General features: G+C 29.4%; 2 protein-coding genes across 3 annotated transcripts; both read left to right on the top strand.

Annotated features, from left to right (window-relative positions):
- The first annotated feature begins 16,914 nt into the window (after positions 1-16,914).
- Positions 16,915-24,776, top strand: LOC117922784 (disease resistance protein RPV1-like). Of its 2 annotated transcripts, XM_034840999.1 has the most exons (6): positions 16,915-17,496; positions 19,265-20,360; positions 20,495-20,803; positions 20,895-22,075; positions 22,154-22,759; positions 24,335-24,776. In XM_034840999.1, exons 4-5 carry the CDS (start codon positions 21,191-21,193, stop codon positions 22,736-22,738), a joined length of 1,470 nt encoding a protein of 489 aa, XP_034696890.1. In that variant the 5' UTR covers positions 16,915-17,496; positions 19,265-20,360; positions 20,495-20,803; positions 20,895-21,190; the 3' UTR covers positions 22,739-22,759; positions 24,335-24,776. The 2 variants fall into 2 exon arrangements, with proteins under 2 accessions (XP_034696890.1, XP_034696889.1); XM_034840998.1 differs by lacking the exon at positions 16,915-17,496 and having other exon boundaries at positions 19,138-20,360.
- On the top strand, positions 17,006-17,500 carry LOC117921854 (disease resistance protein RPV1-like). The gene has a single exon (XM_034839809.1). It carries the CDS (start codon positions 17,006-17,008, stop codon positions 17,498-17,500), a length of 495 nt encoding a protein of 164 aa, XP_034695700.1.
- Positions 24,777-25,397: the final 621 nt, after the last annotated feature.

Raw genomic sequence — 25,397 nt, 5'->3', positions numbered from 1 at the left:
AAAACCAATCCTTTTTCAACCAAAGATTATGTTTTCTTTTAAAGCTAACCTTGAAATGAAAAAGCATCAATTCAACTTTGAATTAATGTCAATAGTAAGTTGAAAACCCTTCACAGTGAACGATCCTAGAGCCACTATGCTATGCTAGCTGAGGCTATCCTAGTACATGGTGATATAGGTTATAAATTTTGTTGATTATTCCTGTCTAAGGGCTAAAATAAAGGTACACCAGCTAGGCACGGAATCAGTTTTCCAATGGCCATAAATTCTTCATTTCAACTCCTATTTGCACACCATTTGAAGCGTTGGACTCCTGAATTCCCAAGCTTCAAAATGATATATAGTATATATACAATGGACTCCAAGAAGTGCTCTAAATTTGTCTTGAAGCTACTATCCTTTTGAATTTCGCATAGTATGCGAAGATTTCACAATGCCATGCGAAATTGCTTCATGCTGGATTTCTCTCTCTGTATTTCTTCCTTGCTTCTCTTGATTGGCTTGGAAACCTATTGCCAAGGGTTCCACAAAATTCTCCCTCATTCTTGGCTTGCTTCAATGATAAAAAGCTACTAAAAACACCAAAACTAGCCAAAAACTGATTAGTAACACTTGCAAGGGTCCTTAATGTGCCAATTGAGTTAAAAGGTATTAATTACTACTTAAAAGTATTTAAAAGAGTTTATAACAAGCTATAAAAGTGTACTTTTTGAGTAGTAATCATTGATCATACAGAGTCTCAACCTTCCACTTTAAGTGATAGATTTTTTATTGTTCATAACACTCCTCAAGTACAACCGGGTATAGAATGAACAATTGTTGAAGTTCAACCAGTCATTGAAGTTCCACAAGCTGTTGACAATGTTCTAGTTGACCAGGAGTTGCCTGACACTTCTGAACAACTAGTTGAACCTCATACTTCCTCAGAAGATATTGGTGCAATCTTAAGAAGGTCTACTCGAACTAAGAGTTCAGCAATTCCTAATGATTATGGAGTGTATCTACAAGAATGTGACTACAATATAGGAGCCGAAAATGATCCCGAATTTTTTTCACAACCCATGAGTTGCAAAGAATCAGAATTGTGGTACAATGCCATGAAGGATGAGATGAGTTCCATGAAGTGCAACGATGTTTGGGACCTTGTTGAGTTGCCTAATGGTGTAAAAGCCATTGGTTGTAAACAGGTTTTTAAGACAAAGAAAGACTCATTAGGCAACATTGAGAGATACAAGGCCAGACTTGTTGCAAAGGGGTTTACTAAAAAAGAAGGAATTGATTACACGGAAACCTTTTCTCCTGTATCTAAGAAAGATTCCTTGCGCATTATATTGGCATTAGTAGCCCACTTTGATTTGGAATTGCAACAAAAGGATGTGAAAACAACATTTCTTAATGGAGAGCTAGAGGAAGAGGTTTACATGAAACAACCTGAAGGATTCCCCTCTAGTGATGGTGAGAAATTGGTTTGTAAGCTTAAGAAATCCATATACGGTTTAAAACAAGCATCCTGCCAATGGTATTTAAAATTCCATAACATAATTTCTTCATTTGGTTTTGTAGAAAATGTTATGGATCAATGCATATACCTTAAGGTCAGTGGGAGTAAAGTTTGTTTTCTTGTTTTATACGTGGATGACATCTTACTTGCAACCAATGATAAGGGTTTACTTCATGAGGTAAAACAATTCCTCTCTAAAAATTTTGACATGAAAGATATGGTTGAGGCATCTTATGTCATTGGCATTAAGATCCATAGAGACAGATTTCAAGGTATCTTAGGTTTGTCTCAAGAAACCTATATCAATAAAGTTTTAGAGAGATTTCAGACAAAGAATTGTTCACCTAGTGTTTCCCCTATAGTGAAGGGTGATGGGTTCAATCTGGACCAATGCTCGAAAAATGATATTGAGAGGGAACATATGAAGAACATTCCATATGCTTCTACAGTCGAAAGTCTAATGTATGCTCAAGTCTGCACAAGGCCTGACATTGCATTTGCTGTTGGAATGTTAGGACGATATTAGAGTAACCCAAGTGTGGACCACTGGAAAGTTACAAAGAAAGTGATGGGATATCTTCAAGGAACCAAAGATTACAAGCTTATGTATAGACGGACAAGCAATTTAGAGGTTGCTAGCTACTCAGATTCAAACTTTGCTGGCTGTGTTGATTCACGTAAATCAACATCTGGATACATTTTTATATTGGCAGGTGGAGCTATATCTTGGAGGAGCGTTAAGCAGACCTTGACTGCTACTTCTACTATGGAAGTTGAGTTCATATCTTGTTTTGAGGCTACTTCACATGGTGTATGGCTTAAGAGTTTCATTTCTGGGCTTAGAGTTATGGATTCAATATCTAGGCCATTGAGTATATATTGCGACAATTCAGCTGCAGTCTTTATGGCGAAGAACAATAAAAGTGGAAGTCGAATCAAGCACATCGACATTAAGCATCTAGCCACAAGAGAACGTGTTAAAGAAAAGAAAGTGGTTATTGAGCACATTAGCACTGAATTGATGATCGCTAATCCTTTAACTAAGGGCATGCCACCATTGAAATTCAAGGGTCATGTAGTGAACATGGGACTTAGTTCCCTTATGTAGTTTCTATTGTACAAACTCTTATTATGATGTTTTCTCATATTGATGTGCACTTTTATTTAATTTTGAGAAAATTTAACTTCATTGGACTAAGAATGAATATAAGGTTTATTCATTAAGTAATATTGCCACATAAAGTATAATGTTAAGAAATGAGTACATTGTAATACATGGAAGGTAACACTCATTAAATAGAGGACTTATCGTCATGATTCATGTATTTGTTACTTAATGGGGATAATTGATGGACTGAGATAGGACATTAGGTTAAAGGTGTGGACCAAGTGGGAGAATGTTAGATGATACACATTCACACGTCTAGCACTTCTAATGTGGTCCAGCACTTTGACCACGTCCTCCACCATCTCTCACTTCCGCTGTGGTTAAGGAGCACGTTCCACAAACTGCTCAAACATGGTAGCAAATAAGAGCAACGTGGCATGATGGAAGCCATAATTGTATAGATTTGAAATGGTCCCGAACTCATCTCTATTGTTTTTCCAGAAATACACCATCTAAAATGAGAGATTAGAGTTTGGAAATCAAAGTTTTGAAACTAATTGCAGTAACTCGATACAATGGCTAGAGGTAAGTAGACTATTCTAAGTCTTTTCAGTTTTGATTCATGTTGTAAATATTCATTGCAATCACATATATATAGCATGTAAACTGCTTACATTTCAATCACAAGCTTAATGTATATTTGCACTTGACTCTCGTATAATAAAATTGGCATCAGATGGCCCCATTCAAGGCGTAGATTATCAAAGAGGAACTTGATAAATTATTGGCTTCTAATTTTGTCTAAGAGGTGCGTTAATTGACCTAGCTAGCTAATGTGGTTGTAGTACCTAAAAATAATGGTAAATGGAGGAGGTGTGTCAATTACACCAACCTTAATAAGGTGTATCCAAATGATAAATATTCCCTTCCTTGTATTGATCAGTTGGTAGACTCAGTATTAGGACATGAGGTACCATTTTTCTTAGATGCTTATAGTGGATATAATCAAATTCCCATCGACCCTGATGATGTAAAAACAATTTGCCTTCATCATCGAACATGGAACCTATTGTTACATGGTGATGCCCTTCGGGTTAAAAAAATGTAGGTGTGACCTTTCAATGTATGATGGCACTTTGAAAGGAAAATTGGTGAAGTGGTGGAAGTTTATGTGGACAACTTGATGGTTAAAAGCAATTCTACTCAACAATAAACACAACACCTAGCTAAAGTGTTATTTGCATTGTGCAACTATTGAATTAAGCTTAAACCCTCTAAGTGTACCTTTAGGGTCACCAATGGACGTTTTTTGGGTTGTCTAGTCACTCAACGGGGAATAGAAGCATAACCCCTTTCCTTAGTAAAAAGGGAAAATGTTTGGAATTTTTGCTAGAAAAACATAATATGTCAATTTGGAATCCCCTAGAAGATTACCATAGACAATGGAACTTAATTTGAGTCTTGGGAGGTGTAGACCCTCAATTTTGTCCCTTGACACTTGCATTTTATCCTATGGATGTCACATGCACCCATCTTTTCATATGACCCCGCCATGGCCCTCTTTTGGCCTTGATCGGTTTCTGAGCCTTGTGTAGGTTCATTTGCGGTCCAATGTAATGCAGGCGTGTAGTTCATTTTGGAGTTTCGTCATGGCCAATTTCCATATTTGTTCACATCATGATATAGGGAAGGAAGTGAGGCCCCTCAAAAGGGAATTAAAAATGTTAAGAGTACACGGTGAATTATTTAGGGGTAACAGGCAGTAGGAAAGAGGGTGGAAGAGGAGGTGGGGACTTAGTACCAGATCATAAATGAAGATTAAAATTATCTCTTGGAATGTTGGGGGTTGAAAAACGGTGAGAAAGCAAACCCGGTTTGCTTGTAAGAAACAAAATACAGATGATGTCGATAGATTTAGTTAGGAGTTTGGGAGTAGACGGATTTTTAAAGAGAAAAAAGAAAATAAAAATGTATAATTAAATTTACTAGAGAAAAATACAAGGGAAGAGTAAGATTTAATTTTTTTTTAATTAAAAAAAGGAAATTTATTCACTTTTAATACATGTTATCTAAAACACATGACTACTTATATATGGTGTTTGGTCAAGGAAAAACCAGAAAGATTTTTGGTGTTACAAAATCGTGTGAGACACACTAGTTCATTTAATTAAAAAAAACAACTTGCAATGAAAATGAAAAAAAAAAAAAAAAAAAAGTGTTTAATCAAATTGATTAAAAAAAAAAAAAAAGACAAAGAATGAGTAAGACTTATCTTTTTTCTTCTTTAAAAAAAATTATTCACTTTAAATACGTGTTATCTAAAGCACATGACTATTTATGGTGTTTGGTATAAAAAATAAATAAATAAATAAAATAAAATAAAATAAACTGAGAAGGTCCTTGGTCTTACAAAATTGTGTGGAACACACCACTTCCTCTAATGAAAGAAACCAATTACTTGCAATGGAAAAAGATGAAAGAAAAAAAATGTTTAATCAAATTGATTAGAAAAAAAGAGAAGGGAAGAGTGAGACTTATCTTTTTTTTAAATAACAAAAAAGAAATGTATTCACTTTATATACATGTTGTCTAAAACATATGGCTACTTATGTTGTTTGATAAGGGAAAAACCAAAAGGTCTTTGGCTTTGCAAAACCGTGTGGAACACATCACTTTATCTAATGAAATAAAATAATTTGCAATGGAAAAAAGAAAAAAGATAAAGAAAGTGTTTAATCAAATTGATTAGACAAAAGATAAGGGAAGAGTAAGACTTTTCTTTTTTTCTTTTTTTGTAAAAGAAATTTATTCATTTTAAATACATATTATCTATAAGTATATGACATTCGCCATCCACTAATATCAATCTTTATAAATTAGTTTGCAATAAATAGTGATATAATTTCTTTTTATTTTTATTTTTAAATATAATTAATTGTCATTCTTGATTATTTGTGCATATAGACTCTACATGATTAAAAGTAATAAAAGATGTAAAAGTATACTATAGTTTTGTAGGATATCCATTTTTTTTTTTTTTTTGTAATAGATAAAAAAAATATACTACTAAGTGAAGCTTGATTTCTCTCTCCATATTATATAAACATAAAAAGGGTATAATTTCTCTCTTTATAAAACTCTTTTGAATCTTTCACTTTCATCAATTATTGTATGCATTATTGCTTGGACCCTATGGGTGACATGAGAAGACTAAGAAATTCTTTATCTTCTTTCAACAAACTTTGTGAGATCCTAGTCACATAGTATTGATGAAAAGACAAAAGTAAAAAATATAAATAAATAATTAAGAAGGATAATATTGTCTACCAATACGAGTCCTTCAATGTAAAGGGGCACATTTGAGGATTTAAACTTTGTTAATTTCTTATCATTACCACTTTTTGAATGAAATTTCATGAAAATTTTGTAGAAACTTAATGTTTCCTTACCCGTTTAAGCTAAATTTCTTGAAAATTTTGTGGAAATTTCATGTTTCTTTTTGTAGCAAGATTAAAGTTTTCTATACCTTTCCTTGGGTATAATATAATATATATAAGTTTATTTGTAGTTATATTCTACCTTTTACCTTGAATTTAAGTCATGGTACTCATTTTGTTCACTCCTCAAATTATACTAATCATATAAATCCTTTACCAAGTAGTTAGTTAAATGTTCTTTCACAATTTTCTAGAGAGGCCTCAATATATCAAGTAGAGAGATTTTGAATTTCATAATACTAGTAAAGGAGGAATGTTTGGATACTCTTTTAGTTTTGATCTTGTATTGGTATTAAAAAATAAAAGAAAAATTTTCACTAATAATAGTTTTATATAATTTTTTTTAAGAACCTATTTATATAAATTTTCTATTTTGACCTTAGTTTCTAAATAATTTGAAAGTAAAAAAGAGAGACTATGTAAATGGTAAATATCAATAAGAAATTACTCCTTATATTTTGTTTTGAATTTTGAGAACATATATATGAGAAGGTTACTTGGAAATCTATGAAATTTTCATCAAAGACGACATTGTTATTGAGTGGGAAAATGAGAAAATGAAAAGCAAAAAATAGAGAACAAACATGGAAAGACCTTGACTCCTAAAAAAATTAGAAGTAAAAGAAAAATGAGTGTTGGTTTGTTGGTACTAAAGCCAACCACAAATGAAAAGGAAATGATATCAAAGGACAATATGCCAACTACAAAAACACAAAAAAAGATTGAATGATCTTTAATGTGTTGACTTGTTGACTTTAAGATGCTAATTGTCCTTCTCGTGAGTTTAAAATATTTATTCTATAGAATAAGTAATTATTTTATTTAACTCTTGGAAACACTTGTGTTATTTTACCATATAAGAAACTAAGAAAATTGTAATTTTATTTCTATTTATTTTCAAAACAATTTATGATATAATGATATAATATGAGTAAAAATTGGTATCACGTCCACAAGAAAATTATAATACCACGAAAAACTTTCTAATTATTAAAGACAAAACTCATCTAAGATGTAACTCAAAATAAACAATAATCTCACATAGCCCCATAAAACAATGTACAAGGGAAAATGCCAAAAATGAGGCCACCTATGTTAATCAACAAAGTATCGTTCCTTCTTAGAATTTTTCAAGATGATAAAAAATCAACCCAACTCTCACTTTTTCTTTTTACTAAAGAAAATGCTCAAACATTATCATGCATCTTCCTCACAACAATGGTAGAATACCGATTGTTCATTGGATTTTGAAAAAAAAAAATACCATTTTAAAAATATTTATTAAAATCTAATAGTTTCGAAACTATTTCCAAATCTACAACATTTTTTAAGACATCAATTGGAAGTCATCTTTTAAAAATATAGCTTTAGGTTAAATATTGAAGTTTGCTTTTCAAAAAATAACTTTAAAATTCCTCTAAACTTATCTTTTTTAAAATGCAATTTCTAATTAGATTATTCCAAACTATCGTACATTTAAAAATATTTTTTTGAATTATCATATTTAAAAAAACATATATTTTTAAATTACTATTTTTAAAAAAATCTCGTTTCAGTGTTTTATTTGATGACATTTGCACTCATTATAAGTTTAATTTATTGAAAAGTGGAGATGTGGAGGAAACAACGGGTTAGACTATTATTTTAATAAAATTTATTTATTTTTTCAATCTTTCCTACTAGGTATTAGTATCTCCAACTTCCTACCAAATAAACTAAATAAGCTATCATCTTATATATATTTATATTCAAAATAAATTTATGATATGCTGATGTGAATCTGAGTAAATATTTGTACCATATTAATAAGAAAATAATGATGTCATAAAAAACTCTTTTATTAAAAATGGAACTCATATAAAATATAATTTAAAATAAACAATAATTCTTGGCAAGCCCCATAAAACAATGCACACATGAAAATGCCAAGAGAAAGGCCACCTATGTTGGTTAGCAAAGGAATTTTTCCTTGTGAAGTGACCACCCCCTATTCATTACTTTTTGACCCATTGGTGAATGAATGATTCAAATAAACAATAATTCTTTGCGAGCCCCACAAAACAATGCACATGGGAAAATTCCAAGAAAAGGGCCACCAATGTTGGTCAACAAAGGAATCTTTCCTTGTAAAGTCACCATCCCCCATTCAGACCCATTGGTGAATGAATGATTCAAATAAACAATAATTCTTTGCGAGCCCCACAAAACAATGCACATGGGAAAATTCCAAGAAAAGGGCCACCAATGTTAGTCAACAAAGGAATCTTTCCTTGTAAAGTCACCACCCCCCATTCAGACCCATTGGTGAATGAATGATTCAAATAAACAATAATTCTTTGTGAGCCCCACAAAACAATGCACATGGGAAAATTCCAAGAAAAGGGCCACCAATGTTAGTCAACAAAGGAATCTTTCCTTGTAAAGTCACCACCCCCCTCCCCCCCCATTCATTACTTTTTGGCCCATTGATGAACAAATGATTCTCGTTACATCTTATAAAAGGATTAACACCTAATTTTAAATAATTTTTTTATATAAATAAATAATTATTATTATTTAATTTTTTTTTCTTTTTTGCCTCAGCCAATATATTTGGAGCTATTTAAATAACCAACAAAATTTAGTGATATGATATAATTTTTGTTAAGGAAAAAGAAGCTTACTTTACCTTTTCAAACAAATACTCAATTAAAAAATCATCAAATAATTAATATGTATTTTAAAATAATAAACATAACAATACTATTTTTAATATATGGCTTTAATTTTTATGCATAATGATTTTTTTTTTTAAAATAGAAATTTCAATTTATGTTACCATTTCCAAATAAATAAAATTTTGAAATCCACTCCAAGTATCAAATTAGATTTTAAATTTCAACTTGAAGTGCATGAGAATGATCTCCTATGGGATTAGTACTTGGGATATTGGCCAACCTTTTTTGACTCACAATGGTTGAATCCCAAGTTGCTATAATATTAGAAGAACCCAAATTAAAGCTCAATCATCTCTAACGTAATATATTTGAGTCAGGTTGATGGAGATAACTCCATGGAAATAAGAAATTTATCATGAAGGAGGGATATTTTGTTATTGGTATTCTAGCTAGGTTAGGATTTTGAATTTCTAGATTCTTAAACCATTTAAAAAAAAAATAGTATATTTGAAAAACAATTCTAACCATCTAGGTCTCATTACATTTGGAGAACATGAGTCCTATGACAAAATTTTGGATAGATTGATAAATGTTAGTGAGAGGTTAGTTGAAATAGATTTAGTATTTTTTTTTTTTCAAATTTTATTTATTTTTCAACCTTTCTTATGATGAGAATTATAGTTTTAGTATCTTGGTCTTACCACATGAGAAACTTAATAACTAAACTATCTTATTTATATTTATATTCAAAATAGTTTATAATATAATGATATTAATATAAGTAAAAATTTGTATCACATCAACGAGAAAGTAATGATACCATGAAAAACTCTCTTAGCAAAGAGGAAACTTATCTAAAATGTAACTCAAAATAAACAATAATTCTCACCCAACCCTATAAGACGATATGCAAGATAGAAAGCTAAAAAATGGGTCACCTATGTCCTTTTGGTCACATTTTCTACCCACTATCTTGGAATTTTTAAAGATGACAAAAATCCAACTCAACTCTCATCTTTTCTTTTAACTAATGAAAGGAGCCTTCAATAATGGTAGAATGTTGATTATTCAAGTGAACAAGCTATCATTGCACCTTAAAAAAGAATAAAGTAAAAGATAAAATTGTTAATGTAAAAATCATAAAAAAGAAACAAAAGTGTTTTTGAATTATTTGGTACCTCTTTCCTTCTATTGTTTTAAAATTCAACTACCTCTCCATTGATCGCTTTTTGAACATTTGGTACTTTTGTTAACTTTCAAGCATTACTTTTTTTTTTTTAAAAGAAAAGTAATGCAAATGTTATATTTCCTTCCCACTCATTAAGATTAATTTTTGCTTTTTTTCCTTTTGTTACATGATTTGTAATATTCTTTCCGTGTTTCCAAAAGATTAATGATTCTATATTGGTAGTAAAACCCATAACTCTCTTTTGAGAAACACAACTATCATCCTTACTCCTAATTTTTTATGAAACTATAGTCTATGGAGCATGGAGTTTCTACGAGTAATCATTGCATGGACTTTCATTGATGCTTTGTTGTGTATATATTACACGATTAAAAGGAGTCTAATTTAGCTCTAATTTTTTTTTTCATGATACCAATTATATATATTTTTTTCATTGTAGTTTTTTTTCTTTTTTTTCTTTCTGAGTACTTCAAACCAAAAAAATATTTGTACGTAGTAGTAATTTTTTATTATTTTACTTTTAGAAAACGTTATACATTTAATTATTTATTTATTTTTATTTATAATAATATTGTACAATTTTATAAATTAAAGATGATCTTTTTATAAATAAAAAAGGAAAACTATAAGAAAATAAAATTAATTTTGGAAAATAATCAAACAATTTTTAGATTTTCTTAATTTCAAAATAATTTTTGTATATAATTTTTCTAAATTAATACTAGCATATGTTTTTAAATCAATCTCTTTATATGATTTTCATGTTTTAATAAGAAAATTTAAATTTTCATTTTATTTATTGATTGAGGGTGGCATATTTTCTATCTAATAGTGGGTATATATATATTATTCAAATAGAAGAATAATATACATTCAAGGGTCTTATGACCTAATTAAATTTAGCCACTAAGATTTGAGATATGTTTATTTTTTACACTTTAGTCTTTATACTAATTGGGAAAGAAAAGAAAATTAAAGAAAAAAACAAGTAAAAGGAAAAAAAAATGTACAAAATAACATCGAAAATTGCAAAAGCAAAAGTGTTGGTTGTTGAATACCTAACAGAAGAAAAATAAAAATAAAATGTAAAAGAGTGAAGGAAAGCTTCAAGAATGGGCTTAATGATTGAGGTAGGGTCTTGGTTCATGTGAACCCCACCTTACATAAAGGGTAAATGGATACAACTAATGAGAAATAATTGAAAAAGAAAAAGGGATTCTAACAACACACCAACATCTAAAATAATTGAGAAAGGAAAAGTACATTCTAACTAGGGATGGCAATGAGGTGGGTCTTTTCGGGTACCCACCCCATCCCTAATGGGACGAGGTTTAATTTTAATAAACGGGTTTGGAATGAGTTTGGGAATTTTTTTTAAAACCCGGGCCGGGTTCGAGTATTGCCCCACCCCGCCCCACCCTGATTATATATAAAATTTAATTTAATTTATAATTTAAAATTAATTTAATTTAATTTTTATTTTATTATTTTTAATATATAGATAATAATAAAATATTTTTAATAAAATAAGTTATAAAAAATATAATAATTTAATTATTTATAAAATATATTTATTTTAATATAATTAAAAATTTTAAAAGTAATTTTTTAAAAAATAAATTAAAATTCAAAAAAAGTTAAACGGGGGTATGGGAATTTATCATACCCGCCCACCCCGCCCACCCCGTTTAATTTTTTAAATGAGACGAGGATGAGAATTGTTTCAAATAAACGGGGCGGGGTTGGAATGAGGGCGACTTGTCCCGAACCCGCCCTGTTGCCATCCTTAATTCTAATCGAGTTATTTGATTAAAAAGTTTATTAAAAACCCAATTTTTAAAATTTACTCATCATTCCTTTTTGGCCTTGTGTTGACAAAAAAGCTATCATTTTTCTTCTAAAAATAATCATTTCTTTTGAAATCTACAAGTAAATACTTGGAATAATAAATGATATTTATATAAAAAAAATGGGTTACTTCTTAATTAAAAACATGAGAAGGGTTACATTCACAATTTTGGAGATTTTTTCATCCATTTTTAACTAATTAATTCAATTTTTTATAAGGCACACAGAAGTGACTCAATATCCAAAGACTTTTGTTTTTTTTTTTTTCCAAATTCTCCTATAATTTTGGAGTTTATTTGATAGCGTAAATGAAGTCTTTTATTAAATAAAATTTCAAAATAAATAAATAAATATTTTATTTTCATTTTCTTCCATAATTTTTCCATAATACAAAAGTAATTTCAACACTTTCACAATTTTTTTTCTATTTATTTTTATTTTTATTTTTTATGTTTAAATTAGAAGATGAAAATTGTGTAGGTTAGATATGAAACCATTGAATTTTTTTAAAATTTCAAGTTCCGAAGCTAATAGTACTTTTTATATTCACGAATTTTTGTTTTAAAATTAAATCTTTTACACTTTTATCATAAAAGTTTAAAAAATATTTATTAAACCCAAATTGAAAGGCTAAATTAAAGAAGAAAAGGAGAAAATATTCTCTCCATTTCCACTTCCACTTCCACTTTTTTTAAATGAATAATGGGAAAAAGTTTGGAGAGCCCAATGAATGCCAAGGCAAAAGGCAAGAGTGTGAAAGCAAAAGGAAAAAGGTTATTTTGTTAGACTTTTAGAGTGCCCACCTTCCTTCCTAGAAATTTCTTGGTTCCTTCCTCAACTTCTAATTTTATGATTCCTTTATTTCGAATATGTCTTTTTTCTCCAGCTTAAATACTTGACCTCTGCAACACCTTTCACAAAGGCAGAATTCAATTAAAGACGGTCTTATAGTTTTGACATACATGCAGCTGGCAATGGCTTCCACAAGCGCTCAAATGGCGTCTGATTCTTCTCCCTCCAACCCTGGTTGGACTCATGACGTGTTCTTGAGTTTTAGAGGGGATGACACCCGTTACAATTTCACTGATCACTTATATAATGCTTTGGTTAGAAAAGGCATTAGAACTTTTAGAGATGACCAACTTAGGAGAGGAGAAAACATTGCGCCTGAGCTTCTAAATGCTATTGAAAAATCAAGATCTTCCATTATTGTTTTCTCAAAAACTTATTGTTTTCATTTAATAATTGTGGCACTAATTTAATTATCTAAGATACAATTTTGAAGATGATAGGATGACTAGTTTATTCGCCATCCACTAATATCAATCTTTATAAATTAGTTTACAATAAATAGTGATATAATTTCTTTTTAAAAAATATAATTAATTGTCATTCTTGACTATTTGTGCATATAGACTACATGATTAAAAGTAATAAAAGATGTAAAAGTATGCTATGGTTTTGTAGGATATCATTTTTTTTATAATAGATAAAAAAATATTACTACTAAGTGAAGCTTGATTTCTCTCTCCATATTATATAAACATAAAAAGGGTATAATTTCTCTCTGTATAAAACTCTTTTGAATCTTTCACTATCATCAATTATTGTATGCATTATTGCTTGAACCCTATGGGTAACTTGAGAAGACTGAGAAAGTCTTTATTTTCTTTCAACAAACTTTGTGAGATCTTAGTCACATAGTATTGATGAAAAGACAAAAGTAAAAAAAGAAATAATTAAGAAGGATAATATTGTCTGCCAATATGAGTCTTTCAATGTAAAAGCACATTTGAGGATTTAAACCTTGTTAATTTCTTAGCATTACCACTTTTTGAACGAAATTTCATTAAAATTTTATAGAAGCTTAGTGTTTCTTTATCCCTTTAAGCTAAATTTCTTGAAAATTTTGTGGAAATTTCATGTTTCTTCTCGTATCAAGATTAAAGTTTTATATACCTTTTGTTGGGTATAATATAATATATATAAGTTTATTTGTAGTGACATTCTACCTACTACCTTGAATTTAAGTCATGGTACTCATTTTTTCCACTCCTCAAATTACTAATCATATAAATCTTTCACTAAGTAGTTAGTTAAATCTTCTTTCACAATTTTCTAGAGAGGCCTCAATATATCAAGTAGAGAGATTTTGAATTTCATAATACTAGTAAAGCAGGCATGTCTGGATGCTCTTTTAGTTTTGCTCTTGTATTGGTATTAAAAAATAAGTATTTTAAAAAAGGAAAAAAAATCATTAATAATTGTTTTATATAATTTTTTTAAGAACTTATTTATATAAATTACCTTAGTTTTTGAATAATTTGAGAGTAGAAAGAGGGACTATGTAAATGGTAAACATCAATAAGAAATTACTCCCTGTATTTTGTTTTGAATTTTGAGAACATATATATGAGAAGGTTACTTGGAAACCCAAGCAAATTTTCATCAAAGGCATTTTTATTGAGTGGGAAAATTGGAAAATGGAAAAGTAAAAAGTAGAGAACAATCATGGAAAGATCTTGACTCCTAAAAAAATAAAAGAAAAATGAGTGTTGGTTTGTTGGTACTAAAGCCAACCACAAATGAAAAAGAATTAATATCAAAGGACAATATGCCAACTGCAAAAACACAAAAAAGATTGAATGATCTTTAATGTGTTGACTTGTTGACTTTAAGATGCTAATCATCCTTTTTGTGAGTTTTAAATATTTATTCTATAGAATAAGTAATTTTATTTAACTTTTGCAAATACCTGTGTTATAAGAACTATGGTATCAGTGTCTTCATCTTACCATATACGAAACTAATAAAATTGTAATTTTATTTCTATTTATTTTCAAAACAATTTATGATATAATGATATAATATCACATCCACAAGAAAATTATAATACCATGAAAAACTTTCTAATTATTAAAGATAAAACTCATCTAAGATGTAACTCAAAATAAACAATAATCTCACATACCCTGTAAAACAATGTACAAGGGAAAAAGCCAAGAAAGAGGTCACCTATGTCAATCAACAAAACATTGTTCCTTCTTAGAATTTTCCAAGATAACAAAAAGTCAACCTAACTTTCACTTTTTCTTTTTACTAAAAAAAGGCTCAAACATTGTCTTGTAACTTCCCCACAACAATGGTAGAATATTGATTGTTCATTGGATTTAGGAAAAAATACCATTTTTAAAAATATTTACTAAAATATGATAGTTTCAAAACTATTTCCAAACCTACAACATTTTTTAAGGCATCAATTGGAAGTCGTCTTTTAAAAAGACAACTTTGGGTTAAATATTGAAGTTTTCTTTTCAAAAAATAACTTTAAAATTCATCTAAAATTATCTTGTCAAAATGTAATTTCTAATTAGATTATTACAAACTACCGTACATTTAAAAATATTTTTTTGAATTGTCATGTTTAAAAAACATATTTTTAAAAATTACCATTTTTTTTTAAATCCTGTTGTTCAGTGTTTTATTTGATGACATATGCACTCATTATAAGTTTAATTTACTGGACAATGAAGATGTGGAAACAACCAGTTAGACTATTCTCTTTTTCAAATTTTATTTATTTATTTTAATATTTTCTACGAAGTATTAGCATCTTCAACTTCCCACCCATAATCTAAATAAGCTATCATTTTATTTATATTTATATTCAAAATAAAATTTATGATATGCTGATATCAATATGAGTAAACATTTGTACCATATTAATAAGAAAGTAATGATGTCCTAAAAAACACTTTTATTAAAGATGAAACTCATATACAATATAATTTAAAATAAACAATAATTCTCGGCAAGCCCCATCAAACAATGCACACGAAAAAATGCCAAGAAAAGGACCAACAAAGGAACTTTTCCTTCTGAAGTGACAACCATCCCCATTCATTACTTTTTGACCCACAGGTGAATAAATAATTCAAATAAACAATTATTCTTTGCAAGCCCCGTCAAACAATGCACATGGGAAAATGCCAAAAAATGGGCCACCATGTTGGTCAACAAAGGAATCTTTCCTTGTGAAGTGACCACCCCTCATTCATTACTTTTTGGCCCGTTGGTGAACAAATGATTCTCGTTACATCTTGTAAAAGGATTAACGACTAATTCAAAATAAATTTATTTATACAAATAAATAATTAATATAATTAAATTTTTTTTTTTTGGCCTCAGCCAATATATTTGGAGCTACTTAGATAACTAAAAAAATTAGTGATATGACTTAATTTTTGTTAAGAAAAAAGAAGCTTACTTTACCTTTTCAAACAAATACTCAATTAAAAAAATCATCAAATAATTAATATGTATTTTAAAATAATAAACATAACAATAATATTTTTAATATATGGCTTTAATTTTTTTGCATAATGATTTTTTAAATTAGAAATTTGAATTTATGTTACCATTTCCAAATAAATAAAATTTTGAAATCCCCTTTGAGTATCAAATTAGATTTTAAATTTCAACTTGAAGTGTACGAGAATGATCTCCTATGGTATTACTACTTGGGATTTTGGCCAAGCTTTTTTGACTCAATGGGTGAGTACCAAGTTGCTATAATATTAGAAAAACCCAAATTAAAGCTCAATTATCTATAACGTAATATATATTTGAGTCACTAAGATTTGACATATGTTTATTTTTTACACTTTAGTTGTTATACCAATTGGGAAAAAAAAATTAAAGAAAAGACAAGTTAAAGGGAAAAAAAATGTATAAAATAACACTGAAAATTGCAAAAGCAAAAGTGCTGGTTGTTGAATACCAAACAGAAGAAAAATAAAAATAAAATGTAAAAGAGTGAAGGAAAGCTTCAAGAATGGGCTTAATGATTGAGGTAGGGTCTTGGCTCATGTGAACCCCACCTTAAATCAAGGGTAAATGGATACAGCTAATGAGAAATAATTGAGAATGGAAAAAGGCATATTCTCATGTGAATGAATGTCAAGGCAAAAGACAGGAGTGTGAAAGCAAAAGGAAAAAGGTTGTTTTGTTAGACTTTAGAGTGCCCACCTTCCTTCCTAGAAATTTCTTGGTTCCTTCCTCAACTTCTAATTTTATGATTCCTTTTGATTAGAATCCATCTTTTTTTTCCTGCTTAAATACTTTACTTCCGCAACACCTTTTACAGAGGCAAGATTCAATTGAAGACTGTCTTATAGTTTTGACTTACACGCAGCTTGGCTGGCAATGGCTTCCACAAGCGCTCAAATGGCATCTGATTCTTCTCCATTCGACCTTGGATGGACTTATGACGTGTTCTTGAGTTTTAGAGGGGAAGACACCCGTTACAATTTCACCGATCACTTATATAATGCTTTGGTTGGAAAAGGCATTATAACTTTCAGAGATGACCAACTTATGAGAGGAGAAAAAATTGTGCCAGAGCTTCTAAATGCTATTGAAAAATCAAGATCTTCCATTGTTGTTTTCTCAAAAACTTATGCTCATTCAAGGTCGTGCCTAGACGAGCTTGCAAAGATCATGGAGTGCAGCCGGAAATATGGGCAAATAGTATTGCCAATTTTCTACCATGTGGATCCATCGGATGTACGTAAACAAACAGGGAGGTTTGGAGATGCATTCACCAGGTATGAAGAAAATTGGAAGAACAAGGTACAAAGTTGGAGGGAGGCCTTGACTGAAGCAGGCAATCTTTCTGGATGGCATGTAAAAGTGGGGTAATTTTAATATCTTCTTTTTAGCTTATATACCAATTATATTTTTCTCAAATAGAATAAATTAGTTGATTATTTAGAATACTTGATGCATGGCTAATAATCTAGTGACACACATGCCTCATACTTGAATACTTCTCAAATTGTAGTAAAAAATAATAATAATAATTATTTATAAATTTATAATTGTAAAGAAGCCCACATGATTCCAAATATAAATATTTCATTAACAAATCGAAAAAGAAATTATCAGAAGTATATGGTTTGGGTTTAACCATAAGTTCTTCCTCTTGCTCTCTGTTTTTTTTTGTTTTTTTTGTTTTTTTTTTTTGTTTTTTTATGCTTTTTAGTATTTCATAATTTGATAAATAGGCATTCCTATACAAGATTTGAAATAAAATATAGCACAACTTTTTTAGAAATCAATTTCTATAAAGTTAAACAAATTGTTGGATCTATATTAATTATGTAATTAATATCCACTATAGATTATTGAAAAACTCTGGGTTTTTCATAATTCTATTTAGGATAGTTCCATAAAAGATGTTAAATATCCAATTCAAAGAATTAAATGTAAAATCAAATGTCTTAGAGAAACATAATCTATTTATGATACAACATATTAATGACAAACAAATAAAAAATTAAGGTCCAAAATAGTGAAGAGTTTGATAAATTTGGCAATGGAAACCTTGAATTTTATTAAGGTAAAAAAATAATAATAATAAACATCCTAAAATTAAGGGAAACAAATATTATTTCCTAAAACTAAGATAATAAAATATTATTAATATTTGATTGCTCTTAATTTATGAAAATATGGATTAGATTCCTATCTTGATTCTATATATCTATTTAATTATTTTCATTTTGTCATCCTTGATTCTATGCATTACTTTCATTTCCCATTTTGTCATTCTTGATTCTTAAGATATGCTTAATTATTTTTATCGTATCATTTTTAATTCTATGCATCTAATGGTTGGATTTTATTTTACAGTAATTAAATTGTAGAAGTTATGAAACTCAACCGTATGGTCAATGGTGGAGTTAGAAGTTCATAATGGGGAGAGACCGATATTTAAATTACAAAATTTTAAATTGAATAAATATTAACATATTTTAATATTTAAATTACCAAATTTTAAATTAAATCAATGTTAACATATTTTCATATTTTAAAAGAATTGTATATATAACTTGTTAATGATAGGGTTAACTAATATCATATAATATAACTAAATGTTATAACAAAATGTTAACAAAATCTAACTTACTAAATTATAGGCATGATTAGATAAAAATTCAAATAAACAAAATATTTAAAAATTTTACAAAATATTTAATTTTTTACAAAAGTAATTTTTATTAAAAAAATTAATTTGATAAATAAAAAGTATAAATTTCAATAATCTTTATAGTTGAAACAAAATATTAAAAAAGATTTTCAAACAAATGTTTTATATAAAATTTCGAAGCTCTTTCAAATAAAAATATTTCATAAAGATTTTATTTAAAATATAAGTGAATTAAAAGAAATTTAGGGTTATTTTAATAGAAAGTTGACTAAGTGGAAGTATATATAGTTCATGTTTTGATATTTCTTTTCATTGTCTTTCATACATTATACTAAAAAAGAAGTGCTTGAATATGTAAATAAAATTTCAGTTGTTATTAGGATACCAAAAATCATTAAATTTCCTTGATATTTCTTACCATTTATTGTTCATCTCACCATGTGTTCTTCTCTAACTTACTTCATAATTACTAGGTATGAATCAGAGCATATCAAGAAAATTACTACCACCATCGCCAATAGAATATTGAATTGTGAAATCTTGTCTGTTGGGAATAATTTAGTTGGAATGGATTCCTATTTTAAAAAAATAAGTTTTGGACTAAGTATGGAGTCAAATGATGTTTGCATGATTGGGATATGTGGAATTGGTGGAATAGGTAAAACAACCATTGTTAGATATATATATAATAAAATTTCTTGGGGATTTGAATGTAGTAGCTTCCTTGAAGATGCCAAAAAGGTTTACAAAAATAAAGGTCTACTTCGTTTACAAAAGCTACTTCTTAATGATATCCAAGAGGGAGGAAATCCAAAGATAAGCAACATTCACCGAGGAGCCCAAGTGATACAAAATAGTCTTTACCTTTGAAAGGCTCTTATTGTTTTTGATGATGTTGATGATATGGATCAATTAGAATTTTTAGTTGGAAATCATGCTTGGTATGGTAAAGGAAGTAGAATCATCATCACAACTAGAGATAAACAATGCCTAAATACGCTTAAAGTGGATTACCTATATGAGGTTGAAGGACTAAAAGACTATGAAGCACTTAAGCTCTTTAGTCAATATGCCTTTGAACCAAATCTTCCAAAAGAGGATTTTAAATTTCTCTCATATCGGGTGATACATTATTGTGAAGGTCTTCCATTAGCTTTGAAAGTTTTGGGTTCTCTTTTATGTGGCAAGACAAAAGGTGAATGGAAAAGTGAACTACACAAATTGGAAAAAGAACCTGAAATGAAAATTCAAAATGTGCTTAAAATAAGCTTTGATGGATTAGACACTACACAACAAATGATACTCCTTGACATTGCTTGTTTTTTTCAAGGTGAAGATAAAGACTTTGCTTCAAAAATATGGGACGGTTATGAATTGTATGGTGAAATAAATATAAGAGTTCTATCGGAGCGATGTCTTATAACTTTCTCAAACAATAGGCTACATATGCATGGTTTGATCGAGAAAATGTGCAAGAAAATTGTTCGAGAACAACATGCCAAAGACACTAGCAAATGGAGCAGATTATGGAATCCAGTTGATATCTATTGTGCGTTTGTAAGTGAAGAGGTAAGAATCAACTATTTAAATTCAATAGCTTACTTAAGCTCTTTTGGGAGATAAAAGATTTAATAACATTTTTTTCTTAAAAAGTTAGGATTTTTACTATTTGTTTTCCCTAATTCTTCAATCTTGTTTTCTAGGGGATGGAAAATGTTGAAACCATTTCTCTAGACTTGTCTAGATCAAAAGAAAAATGGTTCACTGCAAAAATATTTGCCCAGATGAAGAAAGTGTTTGCCAAGATGAAGAAACTTAGATTGCTCAAAGTCTATTATAGTCTTGGCGATGGGCATAAAATGTCTCTTCCTAAAGACTTTGAATTTCCTCCTAATTTAAACTATCTTCATTGGGAAAGTTTAGTGTCTTTGCCTTCAAATTTTCATGGAGAGAAGCTTGTTGCAATCAACTTGAAGTCTAGCAACATAAAAGAACTTTTGAAAGGGGAGAAGGTATAATCATTATTTAATTTCTTTTTTTTTTTTAATGCTAATTTTCAAGTTCATGGAAGGTTTTTATTTAAAAAAATGTCTTTTGCTATAGTGTTTTGCAGAATTGAAGTTCATTGATCTAAGTAACTCACAACAGCTCATCAAAATACTGAAATTCTCAAGGATGCCAAAATTGGAGAAACTTAATCTTGAAGGTTGTGTAAGCTTCAGCAAACTTCATTCATCTATTGGCACATTTTCTGAGATGAAATTTTTGAGAAAGCTTAATTTTAGTGAGAGTGGAATTAGAGAACTCCCAAGCAGCATTGGGTCCTTGATATCTCTTGAAACTCTTAATCTCTCAAAGGTTCAAAGTTTGAGAAATTCCCTGACAATTTCTTTGTGAATATGAGACATTTAAAGACGCTTTGGTTATCTCATAGTGGTATTAAAGAACTCCCAACCAACATTGAGTGCTTAGAGGCTCTTGAAAGTCTGGTGCTCGAAGGTTGCTCAAATTTTGAGAAGTTCCCTGAGATCCAAAAGAATATGGAAAATCTGTGGAATCTTAATCTAGATGATACTCCTATTAAAGAATTATCTTGCTTGATAGGTCATCTTTCCCGACTTCAATTCTTAGATTTGAGCAAATGCAAAAACTTGAGGAGTGTTCCAAGCAGCATTTTACAGTTGAAATCCCTGCACCTCTGCTTTCTCAGTGATTGTTCAAATCTAGAGATTTTTTCGGAGATCATAGAGGATATGGAACATTCAAAAGGCCTTTCTTTACGTGAATCAGCTATAACAGAGCTGCCATCATCAATTGAACGTCAAATATGTGTGGCAAGGTTGGACTTGAGCAATTGTGAGAACCTTGAGACTCTTCCAAACAGCATTGGTATGACGTGTGTTAGTGAACTTCTTGTTCGTAACTGTCCAAAGCTCCACAAATTGCCCGACAATCTGAGAAGCATGCAGTTAAAAGAACTAGATGTAAGTGGTTGCAATCTGATGGCAGGAGCAATCCCCGATGATTTATGGTGCTTGTTCTCATTGCAAAGGTTAAATGTGAGTGGAAACAACATTGATTGCATACCTGATGGCATCATTCGTCTTTCTCGCTTGCATTTCCTTTTCATGAATTACTGCTTGATGCTTAAAGAAATTCCAGAGCTTCCATCAAGTCTAAGATGGATAGAAGCACGTGGTTGTCCACTCCTGGAAACTTTATCAAGTGATGCAAAGCATCCACTCTGGTCCTCTCTTCGCAACTGCTTAAAATCACAAATTCAGGTATGAATTTTACATATGGCACTTATTTTATTTTATTTTTTAATGAAGGCATGAAATTTACATGCTATTTTTATACAGGATTTTGAATGCCCAATAATCGGGATGCACAACTGTGTAAGTGTTTTCATTCCAGGAAGTAGTGAAATACCAGAGTGGATAAGTCATAAGAGTATGGGAAATGAAATAACAATAGATCTCCCAAAGAATTGGTATGAAGATAACAACTTCTTGGGATTTGCTTTATTCTGTCATCATGTTCTAGTTGATGATGACATATGCAAGGCATTTCAATGTGATATTTTTGCATTTGATACTCTTCGATTGTTGATATCCGATGGTGATCAATTTGGACGCGTGGAGAAGATAGAGTTTATTATGGATATGAATCTAGACATAAAGAATAGCACATTATTTGCAGATGCAGCATTGATGGTGGTCTATTTCCCTCAGATTGCCATTTCAAGTGAGTATCGATCTAATAGGTGGAACAAGTTTAAGGCTGGCTTTTCGTCCTATCTTAGGCCTATCACCAAAGCAAGTTGTGGGATCCATCTCATCTATGCGCAAGATCATCCTCAACAGAGCCTTCAACTATTCAATGTCAAAAGAAGCCATGATGATACAGAGGATCACCCACATCACAAAAGATCAAAACATGTATAGTTTCCGGCTCCCTCCGCCAAGGTACAGCTTCTCTCTTTTTCATTTACTCAAGGTTAAAATATTTATTAGAATTAGTGAAAAAGAAGTATCCCGACAACTAATATTGTTATTTGTTTGGGAAGTTGAATGTGGTATTAGATATGTTCAAGCTTTGATTTTAACTGTTTATTCTTAACGATACCAAAATAAAAAATTTCATTTTTAAAAGAGATGTGAGTATTTATTCTGACTTATCTTTAAAATAAATTATTGAATTTAGAACCCTGAAACCATATTCAAATTTTAAAAGTTAAAAGTATCCAACTTAGATAAGTATAGATACTAAATGGATTTTATAAAATATTTTTTTATTTTATTTTTAATTTTATTTAATGCTTATAAATTAATTTTACTTAAACCCTAATATATATTATAAAAATAAATTCTTAAAAGTGGTCTTTTTGTATTTTGTAGTTGATATTTTGGTATATATTTTTTGAGGTGGGATATCTTCCATTTGATTTTGAGATTTATTAAATGTTTAGATTTTAAAATTTCATTGAGTAGTTACTAATTTATAAATAGCTACATCATTATTTAAATTATATTCTATATAATTTTTTTTATAAAATTTAATTTTATTTAAATATTTTATATTTTATTAAATAATTCTTTTAGGGGTGGTTGTTTTATAACTAAAATTAAGCAACTAAGTTAATTAAAAATTAATATATATATATATATATATATATATATATATATATATATATATATATATATATATATATGTTAAAAAAATTATTTTAAAAATAATATTTTTATATATTTAAAATTTTAGATATGTTATAATCATGTTATCGTAGTTTGATAGGAGATTAACAAGTTGGAATCATGTTAACCGGTTTTTCTTCGACTATAATTTTGATATGATTATTAAATGAATTACATTTGAGTTGAATAAATTTTAATATCTTAGGTTATGTTTGGTTCCAAAAATTTTGAGGGAAATGTAGGAAAAAAAACAAAGAAAAATAAAAAATAAATTAAAAATTGATAAATTATTTTTATCTATTATTTCCAACTCATTTTACTTATTTTAATTCATTGATATAAAGATTAAATAATTTAAAAATATATAAGTTTCTAATTAGTTTTAATCATAAGTTTTAACCAAACACTATAAAATCATTTTTCTTTTCAATTTTTTTCTTTTCCTAATATTTTTGTGAACCAAACATAACCTTAAAATTATTAAATATTTGGAACAACACAATGACAAATTTCATGTTTTGCTACCATAAATTAAATATGATAGCAAATATGGATCTTGCATTGCACAGTCTTGTCAACAAATATGACAAAATGTCTTTCTATTCTTGTGTTCAATATAATCTGGAAGAGACACATGTAAGTACTCCATATTATGTCTTCAAATTTCTGTGACAATATCGCAGACAGTTTAGGTTGGTTTTTAGTTATACCACATCTATATGGTATTGAATTTGTTTGAATATAACAATTGTAAGTATATTTAGATGATTTTGAGTTGTTTGTGGATTTATCTGATGTATGTAGATACAATGCTTGTGTTCATGGTTGGTTTTTCTATTTGGACAGAGTAAAATTGCTCATGATTCAAGATTTAATTCTTAAAGTTGGAGAGTGCTTGGAGGCAAGAAGGTTATTCTTATTCTCTTCTTTCCTTTTTTAATTATTGTAAGGGTTCAATATTTCCTAGTGTTGTCTAATTGTCTCCTAGGTGACTTCTTTCCCTTTCTGTAGGCATTATTAAGTATATATATAAGCAGTGATTTTAAATCTAAAACTTAATTATACTATTTGCCTTTTGAGTAGCTAGGATTAAGACTTCTTGAGTAAAAGAAGGAATCTCTATACTGTACTCTTTCTTCCCCACTCTTCCTTCCCCTTTAGCACATTGCTTTGCAGAAGTAGCATTTGTTATCTCACTGACACTTGGTGTGAACCTGTTGTCTGCATAGCTTGCCTATATAGGCAATATATAGAGTGATTTATCACAACAGGATTTATCACAACAGGTAGTTTCGTTTTATAGTGATTTCAAAACACAATATATTTCTGAATTTTATTTTACCTGCTTCCTATTCCCGTTTACTCTTCCTTATGAGGTATACACCATTTGTCTCAACTTAAAACATGGCCTTCCATTGATATACAATAGTTTGGTTCATTGCAGTTGGTCCATTGATATAAAGTGTACCACCTTGCTGTAAATCCAGGCAACCATCAAAATTTTTAGCCATGTAAATGAAAATTTTGTATATGCCGTTCTATTTATGATGGATAATTGCATCCTTGCACCTTATTGTTTCAGTTCATTTATAACATAAAACTTGGGTATGGTCAATGAACTCGCTTCATGAATTTTTGGTAATGCCCAAGCTCAAGCTTGAGTTTTAAGTCAATTATATAGAGACTGAAAAAGAACACTACTGCTTAAACCTTAAATTTGAGCTAGGAAAAGCGTGAGCTTTAATTTTTGTTACATTGTAGACACTCCTAAAACTTGGTATTCTATTTCCAATGAAAGGAGACAAAAAGAGCACTACCATGCTGGAGCTTACTTTTTCTTAATAACTGGACTCACACATAAGCTGCCTTTTTCGCCCTAAATTCTGTATATTTAATTATCATGCAACAA

Source organism: Vitis riparia, chromosome 9 (genome assembly GCF_004353265.1).
Source record: "Vitis riparia cultivar Riparia Gloire de Montpellier isolate 1030 chromosome 9, EGFV_Vit.rip_1.0, whole genome shotgun sequence".
Taxonomy (NCBI): domain Eukaryota; kingdom Viridiplantae; phylum Streptophyta; class Magnoliopsida; order Vitales; family Vitaceae; genus Vitis; species Vitis riparia.
The sequence above is the reverse complement of the archived record's forward strand: the minus strand, read 5'-3'. Positions and strand labels throughout refer to the sequence as shown.

What these genes read in the sequence shown, in the direction of transcription:
- LOC117921854 (XM_034839809.1), top strand. Translation starts at nt 17,006, where the DNA reads ATGGCTTCCACAAGCGCTCAAATGGCATCTGATTCTTCTCCATTCGAC.
- LOC117922784 (XM_034840999.1), top strand. Translation starts at nt 21,191, where the DNA reads ATGAGACATTTAAAGACGCTTTGGTTATCTCATAGTGGTATTAAAGAA. An exon ending in GCTTAAAATCACAAATTCAG is followed by an intron (nt 22,076 to 22,153) that starts GTATGAATTTTA and finishes ATTTTTATACAG; the next exon opens with GATTTTGAATGCCCAATAAT.